At 35.3% G+C, this 23497-nt stretch overlaps 1 protein-coding gene across 3 annotated transcripts in view; it reads left to right on the forward strand.

Annotated features, from left to right (window-relative positions):
• The window catches only part of LOC148945394 (uncharacterized), a 78716-nt gene that overhangs the window by 14170 nt on the left and 41049 nt on the right, over positions 1–23497 (forward strand). For 2 of the 3 annotated variants that reach the window (XM_089098658.1, XM_089098659.1), the window contains exons 3-5: positions 4490–4532; positions 8484–8654; positions 15456–15626. In XM_089098658.1, coding sequence (XP_088954784.1) covers positions 4490–4532; positions 8484–8654; positions 15456–15626 — 385 coding nt within the window. Of the gene's footprint in view, positions 1–4489; positions 4533–8483; positions 8655–15455; positions 15627–19102; positions 21856–23497 lie in introns of those variants that run through there. The other variant, XM_089098660.1, reaches the window with a different exon arrangement.

Genomic DNA, 23497 nt, shown 5'->3' on the forward strand with positions numbered 1-23497 from the left:
AACCCCCGCTTTCGCAGCCTTTAAATATAAAAAAATTTCTTTAAACTGAAAGTAAGGAGCGACATTAAAACTTAAAACGAACAGAAATTATTCCGTATATGAAAGAGGCTGTGCCCTCCTCAACGCCTCGCTCTTTACGCTAAAGTTTGACTTTCTCACAACTCTTTTTTTAAACAATAAAAACTTTAGCGTAAAGAGCGAGGCGTTGAGGAGAGCACAGCCTCTTTCATATACGGAATAATTTCTGTTCGTTTTAAGTTTTAATGTCGCTCCTTACTTTCAGTTTAAAGAAATTTTTTTATATTTAAAGGCTGCGAAAGCGGGGGTTTGGGGGTGGTAGCCCCCAACTGTGCCTCCTAATCCCTGTACGTTTTAAGGTTCGACCTTGTAACTCAGCCTCTTTAACTCTTTAGAAAACGTAGTTTTTTTCAAATAATTTCTGCACGTTTTTGTACAGTTTATTACTTATTATTGCTTGACTAACTGTTAGCTGATCGTGTCAGGAGATAAAGTTGGGGGGCTCCCGCCCCCAAACCCCCCGCTCTTCAACATTCTTGTGTTAAGGCTTTTAATTCCTGAATACTCGAATCACGTCGTACAGGGTGCCTCCTAATCCCTGTACGTTTTAGGGTTCGAACTTGTGACTCAGACTCTTTAACAGCCCCCCAACTGTGCCTCCTAATCCCTGTACGTTTTAAGGGTCGACCTTGTAACTCAGCCTCTTTAACTCTTTAGAAAACGTAATTTTTTTCAAATAATTTAAAAAAGAAACTGAGTTTCTTTTCAAAGTATATAAAAAAGGTGCTCTGATGGTGAATCGAATCCGGGTTTTCCGTCTGAAAGTCTGGATTATCAGCCGCTGGACTATACAAACACAATAGTAATAGTTGTTTAGCAAATTGGAGCTATTTTCGACGCAAGCAAATTCCCAAAAATCTTGATATGTGGTTTTTGGAAAACAGGGAAGAAGTGATCAGATTGAGCTGAAATTTCGAGGATAAGCTGCCAAGCCCCAGGAAAGCTTATCCTCTAAATTTCAGCCCGATCAGACAACGTTAAAGGGGGGTTGTGGTGGGAAAAATTAACATGGGCTAATATAGGAAAACGAGGTTTTTCGTAAATGTAAATTCGGGGGGTAATTTTTTCGGTCTGAAAATATCAAAAGGCCCTAACAGGTCAAATTCTGCTTCAAATGAGTCCTCATTCACCCGGATCCGTTGCCAACTGTGGCCTGTAGGCGTGGCTAAGAAAAAAAAAAGAAATGAATTTTAAGTGGCTATATTTGGTTTTTTGAAAACAGGGAAGGAGTGATCGGATTAAGCTGAAATTTCGAGGATAAGCTCCCGGGCCCTAGGAAAGCTTAACCTCTAAATTTCAGCCCAATCGGACAACGTTAAAGGGGGCTGTGGTGGGAGGGTCCAAACTTCCGACCCAGTTTACCCCATGAAGATAAAGTCGGAGGAGGATGAAATTTTGCAAGTTTCTTAGTTTGAGCTTAGGCTACAAAATGCGATTACCGTCGTCTCTCTGCGACCTCTAGGACCTAAAATCGCTTAACATTGTGGTGGGTCGCCTCTTTATAGAGGCACAAGTGTGCCTCCTTGATGCTGCCACTCTTTCAGCCCATGATTTTTTCTGACTAAATCTAGGATTTTGGAGGGCTGGGCTTGCTTTGATTGCATTAGGGAGCTCAATACCCTGCTGAGGGATGGATATCTCTAGAACCTGATTTTGGTTAATTTTGGGATTGCAAGGCCAAGAGTTGGGTAAAAAGATTGAGGTTGCTTTCTTAGCCTCATTAATTCTTGGAGATGAAGGTCCTGTAGAAAGCTTAGCAAGCTCCATAGCAGCTATAGGAAATGGGACATTTTCTTGATGGGCTATCCTTAACACTTTGACCTATTGGATATATTTAGGACATAAGTTACAACTTGTAGACTGGTGGTCACATCCACGGTTAATGCATTAAGGAGCTGTAGAAAATCTAATTTCACTAGAAACCGGGTGATTACAAAGGCAATTGGGGCAGATTGTGTCAGAGGAAGAGCAGTACTTAGATGAGTGACTAAGCTTAAAACATTTTGAGCATTGAATAGGCCTTTCTTGGTAAGATTTATACGCTTTGGGTAGACCAAAAAGGAACAATGAGTCAAACTGGGTACTCACTGGTAAGATAAAAAGGACATTCTTACTGTTTAGTAAACCATTAGTATCTGGCTTGCCCGTCCTATGGACTTCCAGGACCTCCAGCATTTCTCCCTTATTATTCATGAGACCATCTTTCAGGTCTTCAGTTAATAGTTCGATTGGGACATTATACATCACTATTTTCTGTGTGTTTTTCATAGGTGGAGTCAACTATTTAGAGGTAACTGGTGTATTGCCAATTCTATTTTGGTTACGAGCTTTGCAGGCTTCCTTTCTGTCTTGGAACATAACTGTAAGAGAGCCATCTCTATTAACATTCACACTGAAACTACATCTTAAAGATTTGAATAGATTCATTCTAATGTTAGAAATATTTTTGGTGGTAAACACTTGGTCTTTTACTGTTGAGGTGAAAAAAATGATTGGTTTGTTCTTCAATTCCATAGCTGAAACTGAGTTAGGGATTTATGTTATTTCAGGAGGGCTTTTTGCGTTTCTGCTTTCTAATAACTGTCTGAAAATCATCATTGAGCTTGGAATCAGTTTTTGGGTTTGGGGACTCTGAGACTGTTATCATGGTGTTGTTCCGGGTGTCATCACTAGAGATTGGAGATACAGCAATGGCATTGGCAGCTATGGGGATGTCAGCTTCTGAATGCCAATTTGATAGTTAACCCTCTTCTCTGAGGGGGCTAGAAGAGCTAGGATACATACAGTTAAGGAAAGAAAAATTCCAAAACAAATCCTACCCATAGTAAACTTAAATGAAAAACTGATAAAGTGCTTCCCCAAAAGAGAGGATAATAAAGGCTTAATTCCGATCCCTGAGGATGAAAAAGGATATCAATAAAATAATTTTTCCAAACATCCGATTTCTTCTTTTCTTCCAAAGGCTGTTTTGTGTTATATATAATCCTGGTTGCATCATAGTAATGGCTCATGGCCTGTAGTGATCAAAAATTTAAAAATATATTAAAAAAAAACTGGTGAGAAAAGTCAGAAAAATTGTCAGTTCTAGCTGCTTTAATAGTAATTATTATCTAAATCAGTCTGGACAGTAAAATATTGTTTTGAGAATAAATTGAAAGGTATTTTGAAAAACAGCCTTAACCCTCTAAAAATGGTGTTGGGTTGAAACAATTACCTATAAGAGAAGTTCTCATAATTTTTTCCCGCATTAGGCAAGGCCAAGTATTATGGTCATGTCTCAAAAAAGTTAAATTTTTATGCATGAACACGTATATTAGAATACAGGGGTGCCGTTTGGGGGGGGGGGGCAAGGGTGGCAATTGTCCCCCCAATAATTTAGAGAAAAGTTTATTATAAAACCCATGCCCCTTGATTATCTGGATATGGACCCCTATTCCCCCTCCCCTCCTGTAAAATGCTGGAGATTTGTCCCTGATAGAATCTTGAATGGGATTGACTTCAGATTGACATGCTTGTCATAGGTATTGCAGCACTGCCTTAGTAAAAGGCAAAGTGGGCTCTATCCATTTTTTTCCAGTCCATTGGATTTGTAACTAGTTGTAGAAACTTTGGAAGGGCCTCATTCAATTAGAAATTGAAATTAAAAGTAACTAACAACTGTTACTGACTGTAGCTGCTACTGCTTGTGACTTCGACGTCCTTTGCGACTGTGACTTCTTTCATCTGCGACTTCTTGTGATTATGACTACTTGTGACGGCACCTGCTACTGCTTTCCATTGCAACAGTCACTAATTGTAACTTTTACTACTTGCTGCTGCAACTACTTATGACTTCCACTATTTACATCTCTGCCACTAATTACAACTTTGACTAATTCTAACTGGAGCTGCCATTGCTTGCAGCCGCAACTGTTACTAATTTGACTGAGACAGCAACTACTGATGACTGTGATTAAAACAAAGTGTGCCTGAGGCTGTGACTGCTTACGACTGTGACTACTTGCGACTGTGAGTGATGCTATGTGCGACTGAAGCTATTGTTATTGCTACTGCTATTACTGCGCCCAAATATATTGAGCCAAGTCAAAGAAGTTTAAGTGAATCCTGGCTGTCAAAATGTTGTAGATGTAATTGCTCAGGAATAAAACAGAGCTTTAAGTTGAAATTTTCAGGGAAAGTTCAGTGGGATGGATATACAGCTAAATTTAAAAATATTATTACGCACCCAAATCGTCAAAAGGGTGTCTGATGTTTTTGTTTTGTCTGTTTTTTAATAATACCAATTAAATTAATATCAATAACAGGATTGACATTACTAGAAGATGTGTGGTTAAGTTTTTTATATTCAAGTCTATCCCAACTCTAAAGATTTGCCCTTATTTCTGTGTGTAATTTTTCTTTCTTTTTTAAGCTCATTGGGAATCAGATTTTGGAAAGAACAGAGAGAAAACCAGGTTAGTCTCTCCTTGTTTAATTAAAAAGTAAGGAGAAGCCATATATACTGTTCGATCTTTCCTTTTTTCTTTATTTATTTTGATTATAATATAAAAAACAAGAGGAATAAATTGCTTAAACTACTGTTGCAAAATTAACAAAAAATAAATATCCGTTAATTAAAATTGTTAAAAAACAGGGAAAAATTGTTAAGAAAAGGCCCTCCCGCGGAACTATAGGGTCAAATTGAAATTTTTTATTTTTTTTTTTTTTTTTTGTTTTTTATTTTTTTTTTTTTTTTTTTTTTGTCTAATCTTTTAATTGAAATTATATTTCTATGATTAAAAATGTAATACCCAACTCTAATTTCAAAAACAATTTAAAGTAACTAAATCCTTGTTTTGTTAAAATACTAGTTCGTTTAGGGCAAATAAATCGGATAAACATTCGTTTTATTTATAATAAATGGGCTTTGATTTGCTAAGGACCAAAATCAGGGGATAATTTGGGCCCAATCCCCTGACACTTCTAATTTCTGGATTAATCAAATTATCTAGCATTTTCTTTTTTTTACAATCGTACTCTCCCTTGCCAGAAAAAAAAATCCTTTATGACTTCCAATTTTTTTTTTTTTTCATGATAAAACCTCTGCAAATGCTCTCATTCATCAGCAGTAAAAAAAGAAATAAAAAAAACACTTTGTGTGTCCCCTGAATTTTTTTGCCGCTTCAATCTCCGGGTGGGTTTAAAAAAACACGACCGATTATTTCGCCCTTTGTTTATTGTAGTGACAATAGACCAAGCTTTTTTTTCACTGCCAAATGTTTCTGTCGTAATACTATCCTATACATCTCTAAGAAACGCTCATTAAAATAAAATGTTCTAAAAAAATCCCCAGAGTGCCTTTTTTGGCAAAAAATAACTCGCAGGTAGGGGGGAGCACCCCGGGGTCTGGAGGGGGCATTTCCCTCCCCCTGTCCCGTAGCAAATTACGCACCTGCAAGGTGTCATAAAATACGTCAGTAAAATATCGGCAAAATAAGGGTAAAATGCGTAAAATAGCTAGAATACAAACTTTACAAGGGTCCGTAAATTTTCAGTAAAACACGTAAAATACCCAATTTAACCGTGACCGATTTTACCATTTATAACACTAGCCTAAACACATTAAAGTCTTATCAAACCTAATCTTTTGTTCAAACCTTCTCTCACTTGGTGCCCTAAGGAACATCGAAGGGTCCTGAAGGAATCAGTAGAACAAATAAAGATTTTGTACATTTTGAGTAATAATGGCTTTGGCTGCACTATGCAGCCAAAGGAGATACGTTGAGCGTTATGATTTTCTATATCATATTTGTTTATCCTTATAATAATACTATGCACTCGTTGGCCTAAGAGGGATATATTTTTTTTATTATTGAAAAAAGATTATATTAGTACAATAATTTAGTGTCACTCAATAGTCGATTGTCTACTTTATCATATATTGACAGGTCTAGAGCATAAGATGTAAAATACTCGTTTAAGTTTGACTGTTGAGATCCACACCTGTTTCCAATATTTTGGTTCTTTCTTATTTTGTCTTAATTTCTGTCTCTAGATGTTTATCAAGATATGGATATAGTTCTAGATAAAGTTTGTCTAGATATAGATCCACAATTAGTTCCAATACTTTGGTTTAATTTGGATTTATCCTGATATTCTTTAGATACCATGTTCTAGATATCCTCCAACTAATGGTAAGGGTCATTGCTTCCTCTCCTAAATGCATAATTTTTAATTCTGTCATTATCGAATATCTGAGATACCCTTAGACGGGAGCGCTATGACGTAATTTTATTTAATTTGGTTGCTCAAAGTGTTGCTTGCATAATCTGTGATAACAGCAATCTGCCCGAGAGTTGTGTCATAAACAGAGCAACTAGAACCCATAACCATTAGGTTGCAGGATGAAAAGTATTTAATAGTTTGATGGTAATTCATGCTCTTATATGTGCCTATTTCAGGGTCATAAGGTTCTTCCATTTTGCCAAATATTGGTCTAAAGAAATATATTGTAGTCAACTAAATTGCATTCTGGAATGTTTTTCATATTTCTGCTGTATTTCTGTTCATATTTTCATATTTCTACTATGAGGTTGTTAGATGGGAAGAAAGTTTGAAATGACAAGGAAAGTTGGTATACCACCAGACCAAAACCATTCTGAGAATGTTTTGCCATAATTACGTCGCAATCACGTTCTTTTTATTTTTCAACCCTTTTAGTATTGCCACTAAATCATCCTCACAAAATAAATCTTCATTATCATCCAAAGTATCACAAACATTTTTATCAATGACATCCACTTCAAACATCCTTAACTCGTATTTTAATGCTTTCCACTTTCCTTAAATTTCTCTTATCTTCATATAGTATGTCACGAAATAATTGCTTGTGAAAGTCCCTCCTTTCTATTATTAAATAAAAAAGCAAGTTTTTTTAACTGAAAGTAAAGAGCGACATTAAAACTTGAAACGAACAAAAATTATTCCGAATATGAAAGGGGCTGTCCCCTCCTCAACGCCTCGCTCTTTACGCTAAAGTTTTTTTATTGTTTAAAAAAATAGAGTTGTGAGAAAGACTCAAACTTTAGCATAAAGAGCGAGGCGTTGAGGAGGGGACAGCCCCTTTCAAATACAGAATAATTTCTGTTCGTTTTGATTTTTAATGTCGCTCCTTACTTTCAGTTAAAAAAACTTTTTTTTATTTAATTTGTGAGCATTTTTAAGTTAATGCAGGTTTTGATTTTGGCTCACCGTAAATGAACAATTAAAACGAATTTTGCATATTAATTTTACTTTTTTTTTGGCTAAATGGCTTTCTCGAAAGTTGTTTAATTTTATTTAAAAACGTTTTTATTAGTAATAAATATACGTAACTTACGAATTAACTTACGTAACGAACTTCTATATTCGTATATTTTTATTACGTATATTAGGGGGGTTTGCCCTCTAGTCAATACCTCGCTCTTAACGCTAAATTTCGAATTTTTCCAATTCTTTAAGAATGACCCCTTAATCACAAAGGTCGTTAATTAGAATAAATAGCTCTTATGAAAGTACTAAAAAAACTTTAGCTTAAGGAACGAGGCATTGACTAGGGGGCGAACCCAATGAAAGGCGAAATAGTTTTTGTTCATTTTAGGTTCTGATGTGTAGAAGTTTTGATGTTGAAATTGTTTTTTATTTAATTTCTTATCGTTTTTTAAATAATGCTGGGAAACCCGGCCCCTCCTTCATAGCAATGTCCAATCCCCCATGAAAACTTCCTCCATGGAAAGATCTTCCCCTGTAACCCCCGACCCCCCCCCGCACTACCAGGAAAAATTCCCTTGACAATGCCTGCAGCTGGATTGCGGTATTTTTATATACTGGTTTTTATGTACACGTATTGTAAGTGGTGCCTTCTTGACTGTTTTGCGGGAATTTTTTCATGAAAGGTCGAATGTTCATTGTTACGAAACTCGGACCAGAGGAGGTATTGAGGTTGCTCGCCTAGTTTCAAGTAGCACTGCTTTTTCGGTTATTATAGAGGGGATCAGCTAGGCAATAAGCTTATCCCAAGTACCTAGGAATTACCCATTAATCAATTTAGATCGGAGTTACATTTGGGGTTGCTCGGTAAGTATACCTTGGAAACAGATTGATATTGATGGAATTAGAAATGATAGTAAATGTATATTTGTTTTTACTTCGAGATCATGATATTATATAGTTTTATTGTGTAGAAAATTACATGTCTAGTTTACAATTACATTAAATATAATTTAATGTCTAAATGGTTTTTTCTATTTTTTTTTTTTACAATTAAGTTTTATTTTCTCATTTTTAAAGTACCATGTAATGATCACTTTCTGTTCTTCATAATTTTTAATGACAGACGGGTTAATTTTGTGAGGGCTTTAATATTGATTTATTTTCAATTTTTTTAGAAGTTGAAGAACCATTCCCAAATTTTAGTGAAGATATTTTTGGAAGGAAATATCCTATTTTATCACCCAAACATGAAGATGTTCCTTTGGTGGTTTCTCCTAAAGTATTTGAACAGTTTAATCGTAATCTCAAGTCTTCTGAGCTTGAATCAAATATTCGTGAGAATGAAGGTGAGTTTTCGAACAATATTTTTTTTCTTATCATTCAATCCAGAACCCATCTGACTTGCTCCAAAACTCTTCTAGAAAATGGTGGAAATTTCTTATTTCCACTCTAAATGTATATAGCGAAAGTACCATGTTGGTTATTTTGGTGGCAGAGAAGTGTATGATCAGGGCACCAAGGGCATCAAAATGAAAACAAATTTTCCCCATCTTGGATTTATTCATTCTTGACAACGGTATTTTTTTTACGATTATTATTTTAGTTGTTATTAAAGCATTAAGATCGTTTTGATCGTGCAAAATCTCTCCTTAGTTGCCACACTGAATCGTAGAGTCAAAAGGCAAAAAGTTGTGCTTTATACACTAAAGCAGAACAAAACACTTGTACTGCCCATTTTACGCGCATCGATTGAGTCAGGTTTTTTAATTATCATTGGAGCTGTACAACTCTTTTCCATTGAAGAAATATAAAACAGTGTATAGAACAGAACAGATGGAACAGTAAATGGGTAAATACACAGTAACAGTAAATTTTCAATAGTCAACTAAATGGGTAAATACAACAATATAGGATAGCCTAATTGGTCTTTCTAAAAATACTCACTTGTAGGTAAGTAAATTGATAAAAAAAAAAATTGAAGTGTTGAATCTCGAAGAATTTTAATAATTACCATATATGAAATGAAGACTTTTATCATGTATTTGAATTGTCAATGTGTGTTTGTGTCCTTTTTTCTTTTTGTTCTCTTTAGTGATTACTCCGTCTATTATATCTTTTTTTACGGGCAATAAATGAATAAGAAGTATAATATTGGTGCATACTTAAATTTTTAGCTATTCAGTGATATCTACATTTTTTAAAAGAGTTGTATTCATATGTAAATCCAAAAAAAATATACAAAGACAACAGATCCTAACAAGATGTGTGTACAAGTAAACTTAAGATGCTTAAAGTATTAGTAATCTAACAAGCCGTGTCCTAACCATTAGTAAATACCTGCTGTCTTCATCACATTGAATTTTCATCAATTTGTTAGGTGATCATTGAAGCTCGGTTTCCTTTTTTGGGGGTTCATTTTTCTAGCCCAATTAATTTTTAAAATAGGAAAATTCCCCTTAACTGGGATTAAAATAGGGATGAGGTAGAAAAGCCAAAATACCTCCCTTTGAGATACCTTAGGCGACTATTTGAGACACAAAATTGGTATTGCCATCTCTGAAGGTTTTTATATTTTACGTCTATTGCTGAAAGTTTTATTCTCGTAATTCTTCTAGTTTCCAAGATAGCAATCACAAAATTCTTCAGAAATTTTAGGGGAAAAAATGTAAAATTATTTGTGAAAAAATGATAAATCATTTACAGTGTAGCGATGTCCAAACATTTGACGAACTTGGAAGGACATAATATCTTTTGATTTACTTCAACATCATTAAAAACATGCTATGAAAATTCCAACGTAATACATCCAGCTTTTCATGGAATATTGCATATTCGCCTTTTTGGCAATCTAATTTCACATACTATCTTATTTAGCTCAGTTTTAGAAGCGGTAGTAATTGTTAAATCCCTGAAAGTTTCACCTTAATACCGTAAACCATTGATGAGAGGACATTGCTGCATTCCTACTTAATACCTTTAGCTTTTTCTGGATATTATGCGGACGCACTTGTTAAGATCTGGATAACCCTAAACTCTTTTCATTTAGTTCAATATTAGTAGCAATATTAATATTTGTATCCCTGAAAGTTTCAATTTAATATCATATGCTGTTGCTAAAATATTGCTGATACGCCCTTTTGTCAATCTGAGTGCAGATACTGTTTCTTTATTCTTTTCTATATTTCTCAAAACTTTGACTTAAACACCCATAGCCTTATTCAAGACCGAGGCTGAAACACGCCTCCCTTTCAAAATAACAATTACAATGCTTACTTACTTACTTAAGACGAGACAAAGGCTATTCAGCCCAACTCGGCATCAAGAAGCTGCTGGACCAAATTCTTCTATTGGGTTCTGTCATCTGTGAGTGGTCGAATAAACTCCAGTCACGCCTTGTCCCACTTATAACCATCCATTTGGAATCCCCTATGCGGTTCTGAATCCTTTCTGACGACTTTATGCCAAGATTTCATCTGGTCACTTGGTTTTTTCTTCCTTGAGAAAGTGGGGGCTGCTGGTAGTTCCTGAAGTGTCAGGGTTTCTTCTGGGCGTCTCATTACGTGGCCTAGCAACCTGAGATGTCTTTTCTTGATCATGGTGGAAACGTCACGCTTTTGTCTGCATGATTTCATCAGCTGTTGGTTGCTGATTCTTTGCGCAAGCTGTCTGTTGCTAATGCCCCATGGACATAATCAATACAACAATAACTAAATCAATATATAAACACTGGACAGCTTGTATAACTTACAGCCCTTGGGCCGAAGATTCTGGTGGGGTATCTCACACGAAGAGGCATAGTGATAGAAACGTTCTATCATTTTGAGATAAAATGGTTACATTGAAAATTTTGCTTGGATGTCGTTTTAGTGAAAGCAATTAAAGGACGCATGGGAGGGGTGGCTGGTTGCTTTTGACTCTTAAAAGGAACACTCAAATTTTCATGCTCTTTTTGAATGAGCCACCTCCGAAGTATCAACCACAATTTCTTATTTATTTTATTTACTTGTTTTATTCAATAAAGGAGAAAGCCATAGGCTTGTCAGTCACTTTCTGGCATTTGACCTGTTAACACCTATGCTGGGTTAAATTTTTGAAACCTATTGTTGGAAATTATTATTATCCGAGGTTCAGTCAACGACCTGTTTTGAGCTATACTATCTGGATTTATTGTCTTACATTATGTGGAATCTCACGAACTTCACATGCCCTGAGTGGCAACTTTGTCCCGCCAGTGGAACAGTGCAGTGTAGTCGGTGTCAACAGTGGTTTCATCCGCAATGTGCAGGCATTTCTATTGAGGAAAGAAAACAATGTGGTGAGTGGTTTTATTTAAGCTGCCAGTCCCCCCGTTCTTTGAATAAGGACCCCGAACCACCTTTAACACCACTTTCTCTACTCCCTGGCTCTAAACCATGATCAACACCCAAGTCTGCCACAAAACCTACAACCCCAAAATCAGTTTCAAAAAATCAAGCTCCCCAAGCCCCCCCCTTGTGTTGACTGTGTTAAACATATCAAACAGCTGGCTGATCTCCGAGCTAAATACGATTCCCAGTTAGAGAAGAATTCAGAGCATGAAGTAGCCATAGAAGATTTGAAAAAACAAGTTGACATTTTTCTCAATGACCAAAAAATTGGTAACGATATACTCCATGAACGCGATCTTGAAATAAAAAAATTATTTGAAAATATCATCTCCCATAATTACCAACGTCTCCTTATTGAAGATGAACTCTGCAGTCCAGAATACAATCAAGTGACCCTTAAATCGAAAAGCATCAAATTACAAGAGGATTTAAAAATCAACAAAGCATTTATTGTTACACTAGGAAATCAAGTATCTGAGTTCAGCACATCCAGCATTAATTGCAGAGTATCCCATGAGAGCATACTAATACCTACGTGTAGAATGACTACTGATGACGCCCTTGAGTTCGTGAATAGTCCAGTGACTCCTGGTTTTTCACATAAATTATCAGGTGATAATGAATTAAACAAACAGGTTATGGAGAAGTCATTACCAGACAATGACATTTGTATTATCTTTGAAAAAATTACGAAAGTGAAGGATAAAAGTGAAATAAATATAAAATTCAGCAGAAAAGAAACTGTAATCTGTAAGCATTTTGATAGTGGTTTTTGCAAGTTTCGCAAACGATGCAAGTTTCTACATATTTGTTGTCAGTTTATTTCGGGATTTTGTGTGTCTTATAAGTGTATTTTTGACCATGTTGATCTTTGTTCTGTTTTATCTTGTATTGATAAGTCGTGTACTTTTGCTCATGCATCTTCAGGATTGGAGCGCAGGTTTAAAACCCAACGTTTTTTAGAGTGACGCCAAAAGTATTCACGACCCCCCCTCCCCTTGTTCGTGTTCCATCCGACTTTCAGTCTTATCCCCCTGCATACCCGATACAGAGCAGTATACCACAGGAATCCATCCCTCGAAACAATCCTCTGCCCCAAGTACTTACGCGTGCCCAATCAGTCCAACCCCCACATTCACTTCACTCAATTTGGACCATCCCCAAACCCCCCCTCACTCATATTCCTCCCAAAAATCCACTTCCTTTCGACTCCTTTCTTCTCCGTGCGTCCAAGAAGTTACCGACCGGTTCTGGACTCCACCCGTTATTTGCCGAAACAAACCCAACCCCTCCCCTCTCTGACACCCCCCACCGTACTTCCGTCCCTCAGCATCATCTTGCCCCCCGACCCCCCCCCCCCATTTAAAGAACACTCCCTACTTGACTTATTCCCAGATCACCAGGAAACCTTTCTACCTTCCCTTGAACTTTATCCCCCCCTGGCTACCCTACCAGTATGACTCTGGTTTAAGAGTAAGCAGGCAGAACAATCCAAAGGTAACACATCCATGCAGAGTTTCTAAAACCTCAAATAGTAAGACAAATTCCACCGTATTTCCATCCCAACTTAATAATATTCTCATAATTTGTCCGCCGTCCTCCTTTCCTCTCAAGCCCGGTCCAGTCCCGCCTTTTAATAATGCCTCAAAACCACACCCTTACCCACAGCATCCTCCTCGTAAACTTCAACCCCAAATAACCCTCCCGAATTGAAAAAAAAATCCCAATACCCAAATCGGTTTAAATTTCCAACTTTCCTACTTACCAATGCTGAGAGCCTGAATTTTGACAAAATTACCGAACTCTAGGGTATCTCTGAAATTCATAAAATTAATATTATTGTTGTGACAGAGGTTCAGTCCCAGAACCCAGATTTCCTAAAAATCAGCAATTATGCTCAGTTTAAAAAGCTTCGCCCTCCCGATCACCCTCTCGGGAAAAAAGGGGGTGGTATATTATTTTTTTTCCCAGATAACTTCCAACCAAAACTCATCCCCACCTCCAACTTATCAGATTACGATAAAATTCTATGGCTTAAGCTTAGACCGAAAGTACTTCCCCGACCTTTCAATTTAATTGTAACCGCCGTCTTTTATCATTTCCCTAACCAAAGTATTGACTAGAAACGTAAATGTATACAACGATTTCTTATAAGTGCTGACTTTGTGTTATCAAAGTATCCTAACGCTGGTATTTCCTTACTTGGCGATGCGAATGACCTGAGGATAGACTCTATCTGCACCTCTCTTAATATTAAACAACTGGTTAAAATATCTACAACAAAAGATAACAACTCTCTCGATGTTATTTGTTCAAACACGAGTAAGTATTACAACTCCCCGCAAGCACTGCCATCACTAGGAGGCAGTTACCACTCCTGTTCTCTTTTTTCTCCCTCTTAAGCCATTGAACAATTCTTTACTACCTCCATTGGGGTTTGCCGTCCCCTCAGTGACACAAGACTTTTTTCTTTTGGATCACGACTGACCAGTGAAAGTTGGCCAGACCTTTATAATTCTAATAACCTTGATGACAAAATTTTGATTTTTCACAAAAAACTAATTGATTCCTACTCATCATGTTTCCCAGAAAAAAAAATCAGAAAATGCTCCAGTGATAAACCTTACATAAATAATCACATAAAAATATTAATCCGCACGAAAATAAGCTTATTTAAGAGGGGTAATTTAGCTGAAGCAAATAAGTTAAGGAAGGAATTAAAAAGTCAAATTACAAAAGCTGCCCAATTCTATTATAAAAATAAAATTAAAGACTTGCGCCATGATAAACCAAAGAACTGGTACTCTGAAATTTAAAAACTTACCGGCAAGAGTCAAGAACAGCTAAATTTTGAACCTCCAAAGACCACAGCTAATGACCTCAATAAGTTTCTGGCTTCTATTGTCCAGAGTCTCCCACCACTATCTTACGCATTTCCAAATGTTCCTGTTCCCTTTTCACTCCCACATGTTTCTCTATTTGACGTGGAAAAAAAAAAGTGAAAAACTAAAACAATCAAGTATTTGCCGTTTAGATGTTCCTGTTCCCCTGACTAAAGCTTTCAGCGATTACCTCTCAAAACCCCTGTCCACCCTGTTTAATGAAATTACCGAATCTGGACAGTTCCCTCAATATTGGTAACAAGGCTTTATTACCCCAATCAAAAAGAAAAATGGGAAGCCTGGCTTTGATGGCATTCGTCCTATTACCCTCACCTCGATTTTTTCAAAATTGTATGAAAGTTTTTTCGCAGACTGGCTTAAGATGAAAGTCCTCCCCCTCATTGATCTTAGACAGTTTGGTAATCTCAAATCCACGTCAACCTCTCGTTACCTGATCCATCTTGTTGATACCATGAGTAAATTACTTGAAAAACCTAACACTTGGCTTAATCTAATTTCTATTGATCTTCAAAAAGCTTTCGATTTGATTAACCACAATTTACTCATAGATAAACTTATAAATGAATTCCACATTGAAATTTTCCTTGTTAAGCTCGTTGCCTCGTTGCCTAGAATTCCGATATTTGATTATTTATTTACTTTTATTTTTTTTGCATTGGTTGCCAATCTTTAAGTTGTTGTGCTTTTGTTATGATTTTCTTGCTTCTTTGTTTTTTTATGGACTTCGAAATTCGAATTCGGCCCTTCAGGGCTTGTGATAGTAATTTCTCGAAATAAATATCTTATCTATCTTATCTAATACGAAATGTTGAATTTGTTTAGTAAACTTTACTGTTGAGTTTTTTTTTATGTCAATTTTGTTTATATTTTGTTTTAGAAGTTGAAGATGCTTTACCAAGTCATAATGAAGAGGTCTTTGGCGTTCAAAACCTTCTTTTATTTCCTAAACGTGAAGATGTTCCTTCGGCTAATTTTCCTGGCTTTTTAGGACCTTTAAAACTTCAACCTAACACCCAGGAATCAGGTGCCATAGTTTTTGACTGTCAAGGTATATTTCAGTTTTTTTTTTTTGTAGAATCAGATATATTGGATGATGGGTTATTTGAAGAAAAAAAAACTGGGACGGATAATTTACGATGTTACGAATTTAGACTAATCTGAAAACGGATTTTTTTTTTGGTCTAGTAGGAACGTTTCACATCGTAACTTGAAAGAGTTCCATTTTTTATAAATCAAGACTTGAATTTGTTTATTATCATCTGATTTCATTGTGATAGATTATGATCTGGATAAAAGCACAAATGAGTCTCTGCTGCCTACCAGAAGTTTTTAACTATATTTTATAACACACTTTTAATATATATTTTCTTATATAATATATTTTATAGTATAGAGTATTAATTTTACTAAAAGCTTTAGACTCAAACAAAAACACAGAATTAATTTTGTTGAGATAAGAGTCAAAAGTTTTTTTGGGTTTTGATTATTTTTTTTCTAATTTTTGCGGAATGAGGTCAATTGAACTTATATCCTCATGAAAAAAGTCTTGCACGAAATTCTGGAGAGCTCAAATGAAAAATAGAAACTTTAGACAAGCCTAATGTAAAATCGAGGAATATGCTCATCAATGAAATGAAATGAATCAATGAAAGTGAAATAAATATAAAATCAATGAAATGAAACATATGATAGATGTTTGCCTGAAAATGTATTATTTGTTTATATCTTCATCATTACGAAATTTATTTTTTTTATTTTTTTATCTTCTAAGCCGTTTTTGTATTTATATCAAATTAAACAATACTATTAGTGTCAGGATTAAAAATTATTGAAGAAGTAGCAAGCCAAACTAAGGATTGTTATAGAAAAAAAAAACGAAAAAGATTTATATTTTTTTGTAAAAATGACAATGTCAATAAAAAACGAACAGAAATTAATTTAAAACACTTTTTCCACAAAAGTAGTTCTTCAAAGAAAAGTAAAGAGCAGCATTAAACCAAAAATGAGCAGAAATAAAATAAACAAATCTTCCAAGCTTAAAACTACCACAAATCACAATCAATTAATAAATAAAACCCCAAACCAACAGAAATTACAATAAAAAACCGAGTCAAACTCAAAATGAGAAAAAATTAACATGAGTAGGGCTGGCAACCCCCATGCCAGAACATTGTTTGCACTTTACTGAAAAAAATAAAGCAAATGACCATGGTTTGTAAGTTTAATATACTTATACTTATTCCTTAAAGTTGTAATAATTTTTATTGAATAAAGACAAAAAGTGAAAACATTTAAAATCTATTTTGTTTTCATTAAATTGCAAATTATGTTCTGGTCTTGAGAATGCATGAGGGAGGTCAGTCGCTCAATTGCTGTAAATTGACAATTGCTCAAAATGAACAAACTGAGCCATCAAATGCGGCAAGATCAAGAGGACGACCTGATAAATTTAAATTTACGTATAAAAATCAACAACCAAGACCATCAATAGTGACAAGACCAATCTGAGCAGCTAAGTTGAAGGGCATTGAAAAATAAATGTCTGAAATAATAACAAACGATAATGAAGAAGAAAGAAATATGCCAATAAAAGATAAGGGGGAGCGAAAAATGCAACGCATCAAAAACGACAGTGAATCACAAGAAAATATGCGGCTACAAGACAACATGCCACAACGAGGATCAGAACACATCAAAAATAAAATTGAAGAACAAAGAAATAAAGATGCAGTAAACTCTGCAAATGCTAATTTAGATTTATTGGGACCCTACAGGTGTGTATTTATTCGCTTTGGAGTCCTCCATTTTTCCGAGGAAAGAATAGCCAACAAAGATGATTCATTTTGAGGTTGCTGCTTACTTGCTTGAATTGCATTGCCACGTCCACAATTTCCAAGTAAATGGGTTTGGCCTTTTATAGGACGTCACTAGTTCTCTAAAGATTTCCACAAACAAATCCGAAACTTGAACTCATGTGTTGCTTGAGCTTCACTTTACATAAGCGATAATCGAACCATCAATAGTTGGTATGTTTTCAGCTTCAAAGTAGGTGGACAAATTTATCACCAATTAAACGGCACATCCATCACAAACCCCTGAAGGGGATTTTGAACGACCTTCATATAGCTAAATCTGCTTTTTAAACCCTAATATAAAGCTGTTGAAGAACGTATTGAACATCCTTCAAAATATTGGATCTCTTGGAATAAATATTGAAAGACACTAAAAACCATGTCAATGGTTACATTAAAATGCGATCTGTATTTTATTATTTAAATAAACCTGCTTATTCACTGTAACAACAGCCTCAGGTATAATATAAGCGACAATGAGAATCAATATATAAAAGTCTGTTGCGTAGCCGTGCCGGAAACCCATGGCTTTGTCACATAAAGATAATATGGTATTTGATGTGGTGTTTCTGCTTATATCCCTTAAAATTTTGACAGCTCAAAAACAAAGGAACTATTAATTTTTTGAACGAAAATTTTATGTCTATGGGAAAAGGCATTTTAAGAGTTACCGTGTTTATATGCATAATATTTTAATATCCAAGCTACAAAAATGTACAGGATTTGAAACTAAATAGTTTCAGGTGGTAAAATATATTTTTAATAAACTAATAAACAAGCATAAATTATTATGTTGAGTTCTTAACATTCTTCACCTCCCCAATATTTCACTCCAATAAAAATTTACATTGACGTAAATACATAAATATAGTGTGTGTAAATGAGCTGCATCAGAAATAACGAGTGCGTACTAATGAGAAACCATGTAAATGTAATCCATACAATAAAACCTTCTTTTTACAATAAAAACCTTCTTTTTTCGGAGACAGAAGAATACTCATTGAAGGATTAAGGCTATTCCGCGCAAAAAAACGTAATTAATTCATGCATATTTCTTTTGATGGGCGAATAAAACTTTCACAAATAGATGTACAGTTTCTAAAACCCCCTCTCTATCTGAAATATCTATTTTTTAAAATAGTTGTGAAAAATTAATTGAAAAGATCTCCAAGCTCCCCCCCCCCTTTCCTCATCAGCCAAATCTTCTAACTGTTAAAACTCAACCTTCAAAACCTAGAGATTAATCTTCTGCCAATTCGCCCAGAATATTTTGTGATAAAATTGTCCGTAAGTTAACACGGTACTCACAAGATAGTAAGATGGCTAACCTTATTAACACTATCTTTGTAAGCCGAAGACTGGCAGAATCGATACAAGATAATTGGGTATATAGGAGTGATGTTATTATATACACAATGGTAAATGATCCAGTTCAAATTGTTTATAACGATTTATGAGCTTTAAAAATATCTTATGAGCTTAATTTATGAGCTTTAAAAAATAAAAATAATGCATCTAGCAATAGATTTGAATCTGTCCAAACCTCTCGTTTTGCTATTTTTTTTCTGAATTTGTCTGAGTTTTTTGTGATTTCTTTGGGATATATGATTGTGAATGTCTTATTATAGCGTTTTAGCTTTTTTCCATCCCCTTTATTTTATTTTTTTTGTAGGAGTTGCAGATACTTCACCGAGTAATACCAATACACCTATGGAAGCTTCAAATTCTAATACTGGCTTGAATAGGAAAAAGTGCAGAAAAGATTATGAGTGTAATATATGCAATAAAAGATTTCCCTTCCATTCAGCATTGGAAAGACATCAAAGAATTCATACAGGAAAAAAACTGTTTTAATGTAATGTGTGTCAGAAGAGTTATTTTGGATTGGACTCTTTAAATATACATCAAAGAATGCATACAGGGAAACAACCGTTTAAATGTGATGTGTGCAAAAAGAGCTTTTCTCGATCAAACCATTTAAATAGACATCAGAGACTGCATACAGGTGAAAAACCGTTTAAATGTAATGTGTGTCAGAAGAGTTTTTCTCGATTGGACTCTTTAAATATACATCAAAGACTGCATACAGGTGAGAAGCCTTATAAATGTGATGTATGTGAGAAGAGCTTTTGTGATGCGAGTGCTTTGAGTAAGCATCAAACAGTTCATACAGGTGAGAAACCATTTGAATGTGATGTGTGCAAAAAGTGCTTTTCTCGATCAGACCATTTAAATAGACATCAGAGACTGCATTAAGGTGAAGAACCGTTTAAATGTAATGTGTGTCAGAAGAGATTTTCTCGATTGGACTCTTTAAATATACATCAAAGACTGCATACAGGTGAGAAGCCTTATAAATGTGATGTATGTGAGAAGAGCTTTTGTGATGCGAGTGCTTTGAGTAAGCATCAAACAGTTCATACAGGTGAGAAACCATTTGAATGTGATGTGTGAAAAAAGAGATTTTCTCGATCAGACCATTTAAATAGACATCAAAGACTGCATTAAGGAGAAGAACCGTTTAATTGTAATGTGTGTCAGAAGAGATTTTCTCGATTGGACTCTTTAAATATACATCAAAGACTGCATACAGGTGAGAAACCTTATAAATGTGATGTATGTGAGAAGAGGTATTGTGATTCGAGTGCTTTGAGTAAGCATCAAACAGTTCATACAGGTGAGAAACCATTTGAATGTGATGTGTGTCAGAAGAGTTTTTTTCGATTGGACTCTTTAAATAGACATCAAAGACTGCATTAAGGTGAGAAACCGTTTAAATGTGATGTGTGTAAAAAATGTTTTTCTTAATCAAGCCGTTATAATAGGCACCAAAAAGTGCATAAGAGAGTATTTTCAGTTTAAGACGAATCTGAACTGTCATCTTACAACCCATTCTTGGAGAAACCCCACTAGTTTGTAGTTTATGACAAAAACTAGTTACAAAATAGTGATCGGTATATATTCAAGTTCCGACTGCTTATAATGATTTACAAGGTTCAAAAATAATGTATTCTGACGGCTGATCGTTTATTATTTCTAAACATAATATAATCAAGTTCCAGCTGCCTCCAACGATTTAGGATTAAAAATCACGTGTTCCGACTGCTGATTAGCTGATCGGTTTTTATTTTTATATATGATATAATCAAGTTCGGACTTTTTCCAACGATTTGGGAGCTTTAAAAAGCACGTGTTCTGAATGCTGATCTGTCGGATCAGCACTTTCTACTGTATTGATATCTATAACTGTTTTTTTCACGGGTGAATGCCAAAACAAGATGTGAAAAAAAAGTAAAATTAGAACATCAATTCATGAGATTCCCTAACAATCACGTGTTCTGACTAATGATCAGTAAACTATGACATGCATTTTTGATTTTGTAATTATTCTCAAAAACAAATTACTTTCATCAATCTTTTGCTTTAAAGAAATAACTGTTCTAAAGGACCCCTAGACGGTCAATCATTTTTATCAAAAGCCTCTCAATCGATTGACTTGTGCTTCAATCGACTCGAAAATCAACCCTTCAATGTTGACCGAAGCTAATCTCACGGCCAGATTTTTAGTTTCAGTTCAGAGCCGTGTAGTGAATTTCTATCGTGTGCGAAATGCAGAATAATACTGATTTGGCTATTCTAGCCTGTACTTTGGTTGCGCTAAAGCGGGAAAAAAAAATCATGAATTTCATGAAGCCTTATAATAGAGCTATTTTGAAGGACGAGAAAACAATTTTCAACTATAGAATGTCTCGTGCAAGGAGAGTAGTTGAAAATGTTTTCGGAGTTCTGACAAAACGATTCAAAATATTTCAAAGAGAAATTAGATTTGAGCCAAACAAAGCAAGAAAAATTATTTTTGGCATGCTGTCATCTGCACGATTACTTGAGCAGGAGAACCTGATCCCACTATTTACAAAATCAAGAGGTCGATGCTGAAGAAGTTTGGACAGGTGCTGTTGAACCTGGATCATGGAGACAAGACACTAAACTGATGTCACAACTTCAAAAAACCAAAGGCAACTCTACAATTGAGGCAAAAAAAATAACGGACGACTTCTGCGAATAACGCCAGCGGATCTGCACCATGGCAAAGCAAGTGTCTGCACACTTAGCCATCAACGTTATAGTGTTTTTGTTAGTTTTCTTAATTTGTTTGAAATTTCGTATGAACAGATAAAATATTGAAAAAAAACGAAATAATAATAAAAAAATTGGTGTGTTATTTGATAGTATTTTATGCCCCTCCATACATAAATGCTATAGTAACTCGTAGTAACGTGCAATAGTAGAATAGAAAAAAACTGGTGTTGTGGTTGAGGAAAACATCTTGGAAATGTACCAATTAAGGGTAGAAAGAAAGCACCTAACTTAACCCACCCAACTTTGCTGTGTCACGCACTTGTCCAAAGCGATCATTTCTTATTTACCCGGCGATCCTTATTTCCAAATGGACTGAATAATCGGTTCTTAGTGTTTACCCTCCGGAAAATACCTACCCCCCCCCCCCACAGAAAATAAGGTTTTAAAATTTAAAAATTTTATTAAAAAAAAATTAAAAAAAAAAAGAGAAAAATATAGGCAAAAATCATCAAAATTAAGCTAAAAACACATGGTACCAAACAGTTTAAGAAGGTTTAGCTTGCCTTTAAAAGGATAGTGAAAGCGTTGTCAAATTCTACGAGGTTTTTACGGGTGGTGGCAAAGTTTTGTATAGAATTAAAAAATAGCTTATCATTTGAATTAAATGGTCATTGTGCTCCAGGAATCGTTCTTAAAGAATTGGGACAAAAACTCAAAAGTTTAACGTAAAGAGAAAGGTCTTGAGGAGGGGCCAACCCTTTTTATATACGTAATAATTTCTGTTCGTTTTAAGTGTTTTTGCTCCTTACTTTCAGTTGAAACTTTTTTCTAAATTTAATTTCTGATCTTTTTTAAAAATTACGTGGAAATCCGGCTTCCCCTCCAAAACAATTGCTTTCTCCTATGGAAAATTCCTCCATGGAAAGTTCTTTTCACGCAAAATGTCCTCCCCCGTCCCTCACCGGGGAAATTTCCCCCAGACAATTCTATTCTAGCTGAAAATTCCACCGAAGAAATTTCTTGCAGATGAACTCAGGTGATTTTTTTTTAGCACACTTTAATTTGCAAAATTCTTTAATGTTTGATGGTTTTTAAAGTCATGCCGGTAATCCCTTCCTCCGTGGAAAAGTTTTCTATCAAAAACCCAGCTAAAAGGTGTTTTTCAGCAAAGGTTTTTTTGGGAGGCGGGGGCTCAAAACAGAAACTATAAAAAAGGCATCAAAGATTTGAAATTGACATCTACTGTCATATGATTTCTGGGAATAATTCTGGTCCATGATATTATCGTGAAAGTAAAGATAAAATTAAAGTCCGAAATGAGCGTAATATATTCTATATAAGAGGGGAACAGCCCCTTCCTCAACCTCATGGTCGAAGAAACTTCGGAGTCTGGTCATTAGATAAGAAATTGAGAGTTCTAGTTCTTTTTTTAAAGTGCAAAGGGATTAGAGACCAACCAGTCGCATAGGGGTGTTATTTTCCGAGAGGAGACTTGCTGCGGGGGGGGGGGGTAAACGCCGCCCACCAAATAATCGAGTTTCTACTGCTAGTACAATAAAGTAAAATTCTTACCTCTGTTGTTTCTGTTTCAGCAATTTCAATCTGACCCCTGATGAATAAAAGGTCATTGTAGTACCACAAGGAAGATTGTGGGATGTCATCTGCTGACGCTCCAGAATTCTTTTTTTTTGCTCGATCGCCTAGTATTCGCGATTGAAATTCGTTCTTGAAACATTAATTTTCTTTTTTAGTTCGAGAACTGTATGATAGGGTTTCAATATCTTTACCGCCTGCAATATCCTGCCCAATGCTGCACTTTTCTTATCTCGGTTAAAATAGTCTTTACTTTTAACTTGCCATAACTCAGGGTGATCCAGGTATAACTCAATTAATAAACAAACAAACTCGCGCTCCACATTTTTGTTTATATCTTCCATTGTTGTTGGCGCGTGACTGACGCAATATTTTGAACAAAACTCGTCTAGAC

Source organism: Artemia sp. Qi Xiang Cuo, chromosome 13 (assembly GCF_049724085.1).
Source record: "Artemia sp. Qi Xiang Cuo chromosome 13, ASM4972408v1, whole genome shotgun sequence".
NCBI lineage: Eukaryota > Metazoa > Arthropoda > Branchiopoda > Anostraca > Artemiidae > Artemia > Artemia sp. Qi Xiang Cuo.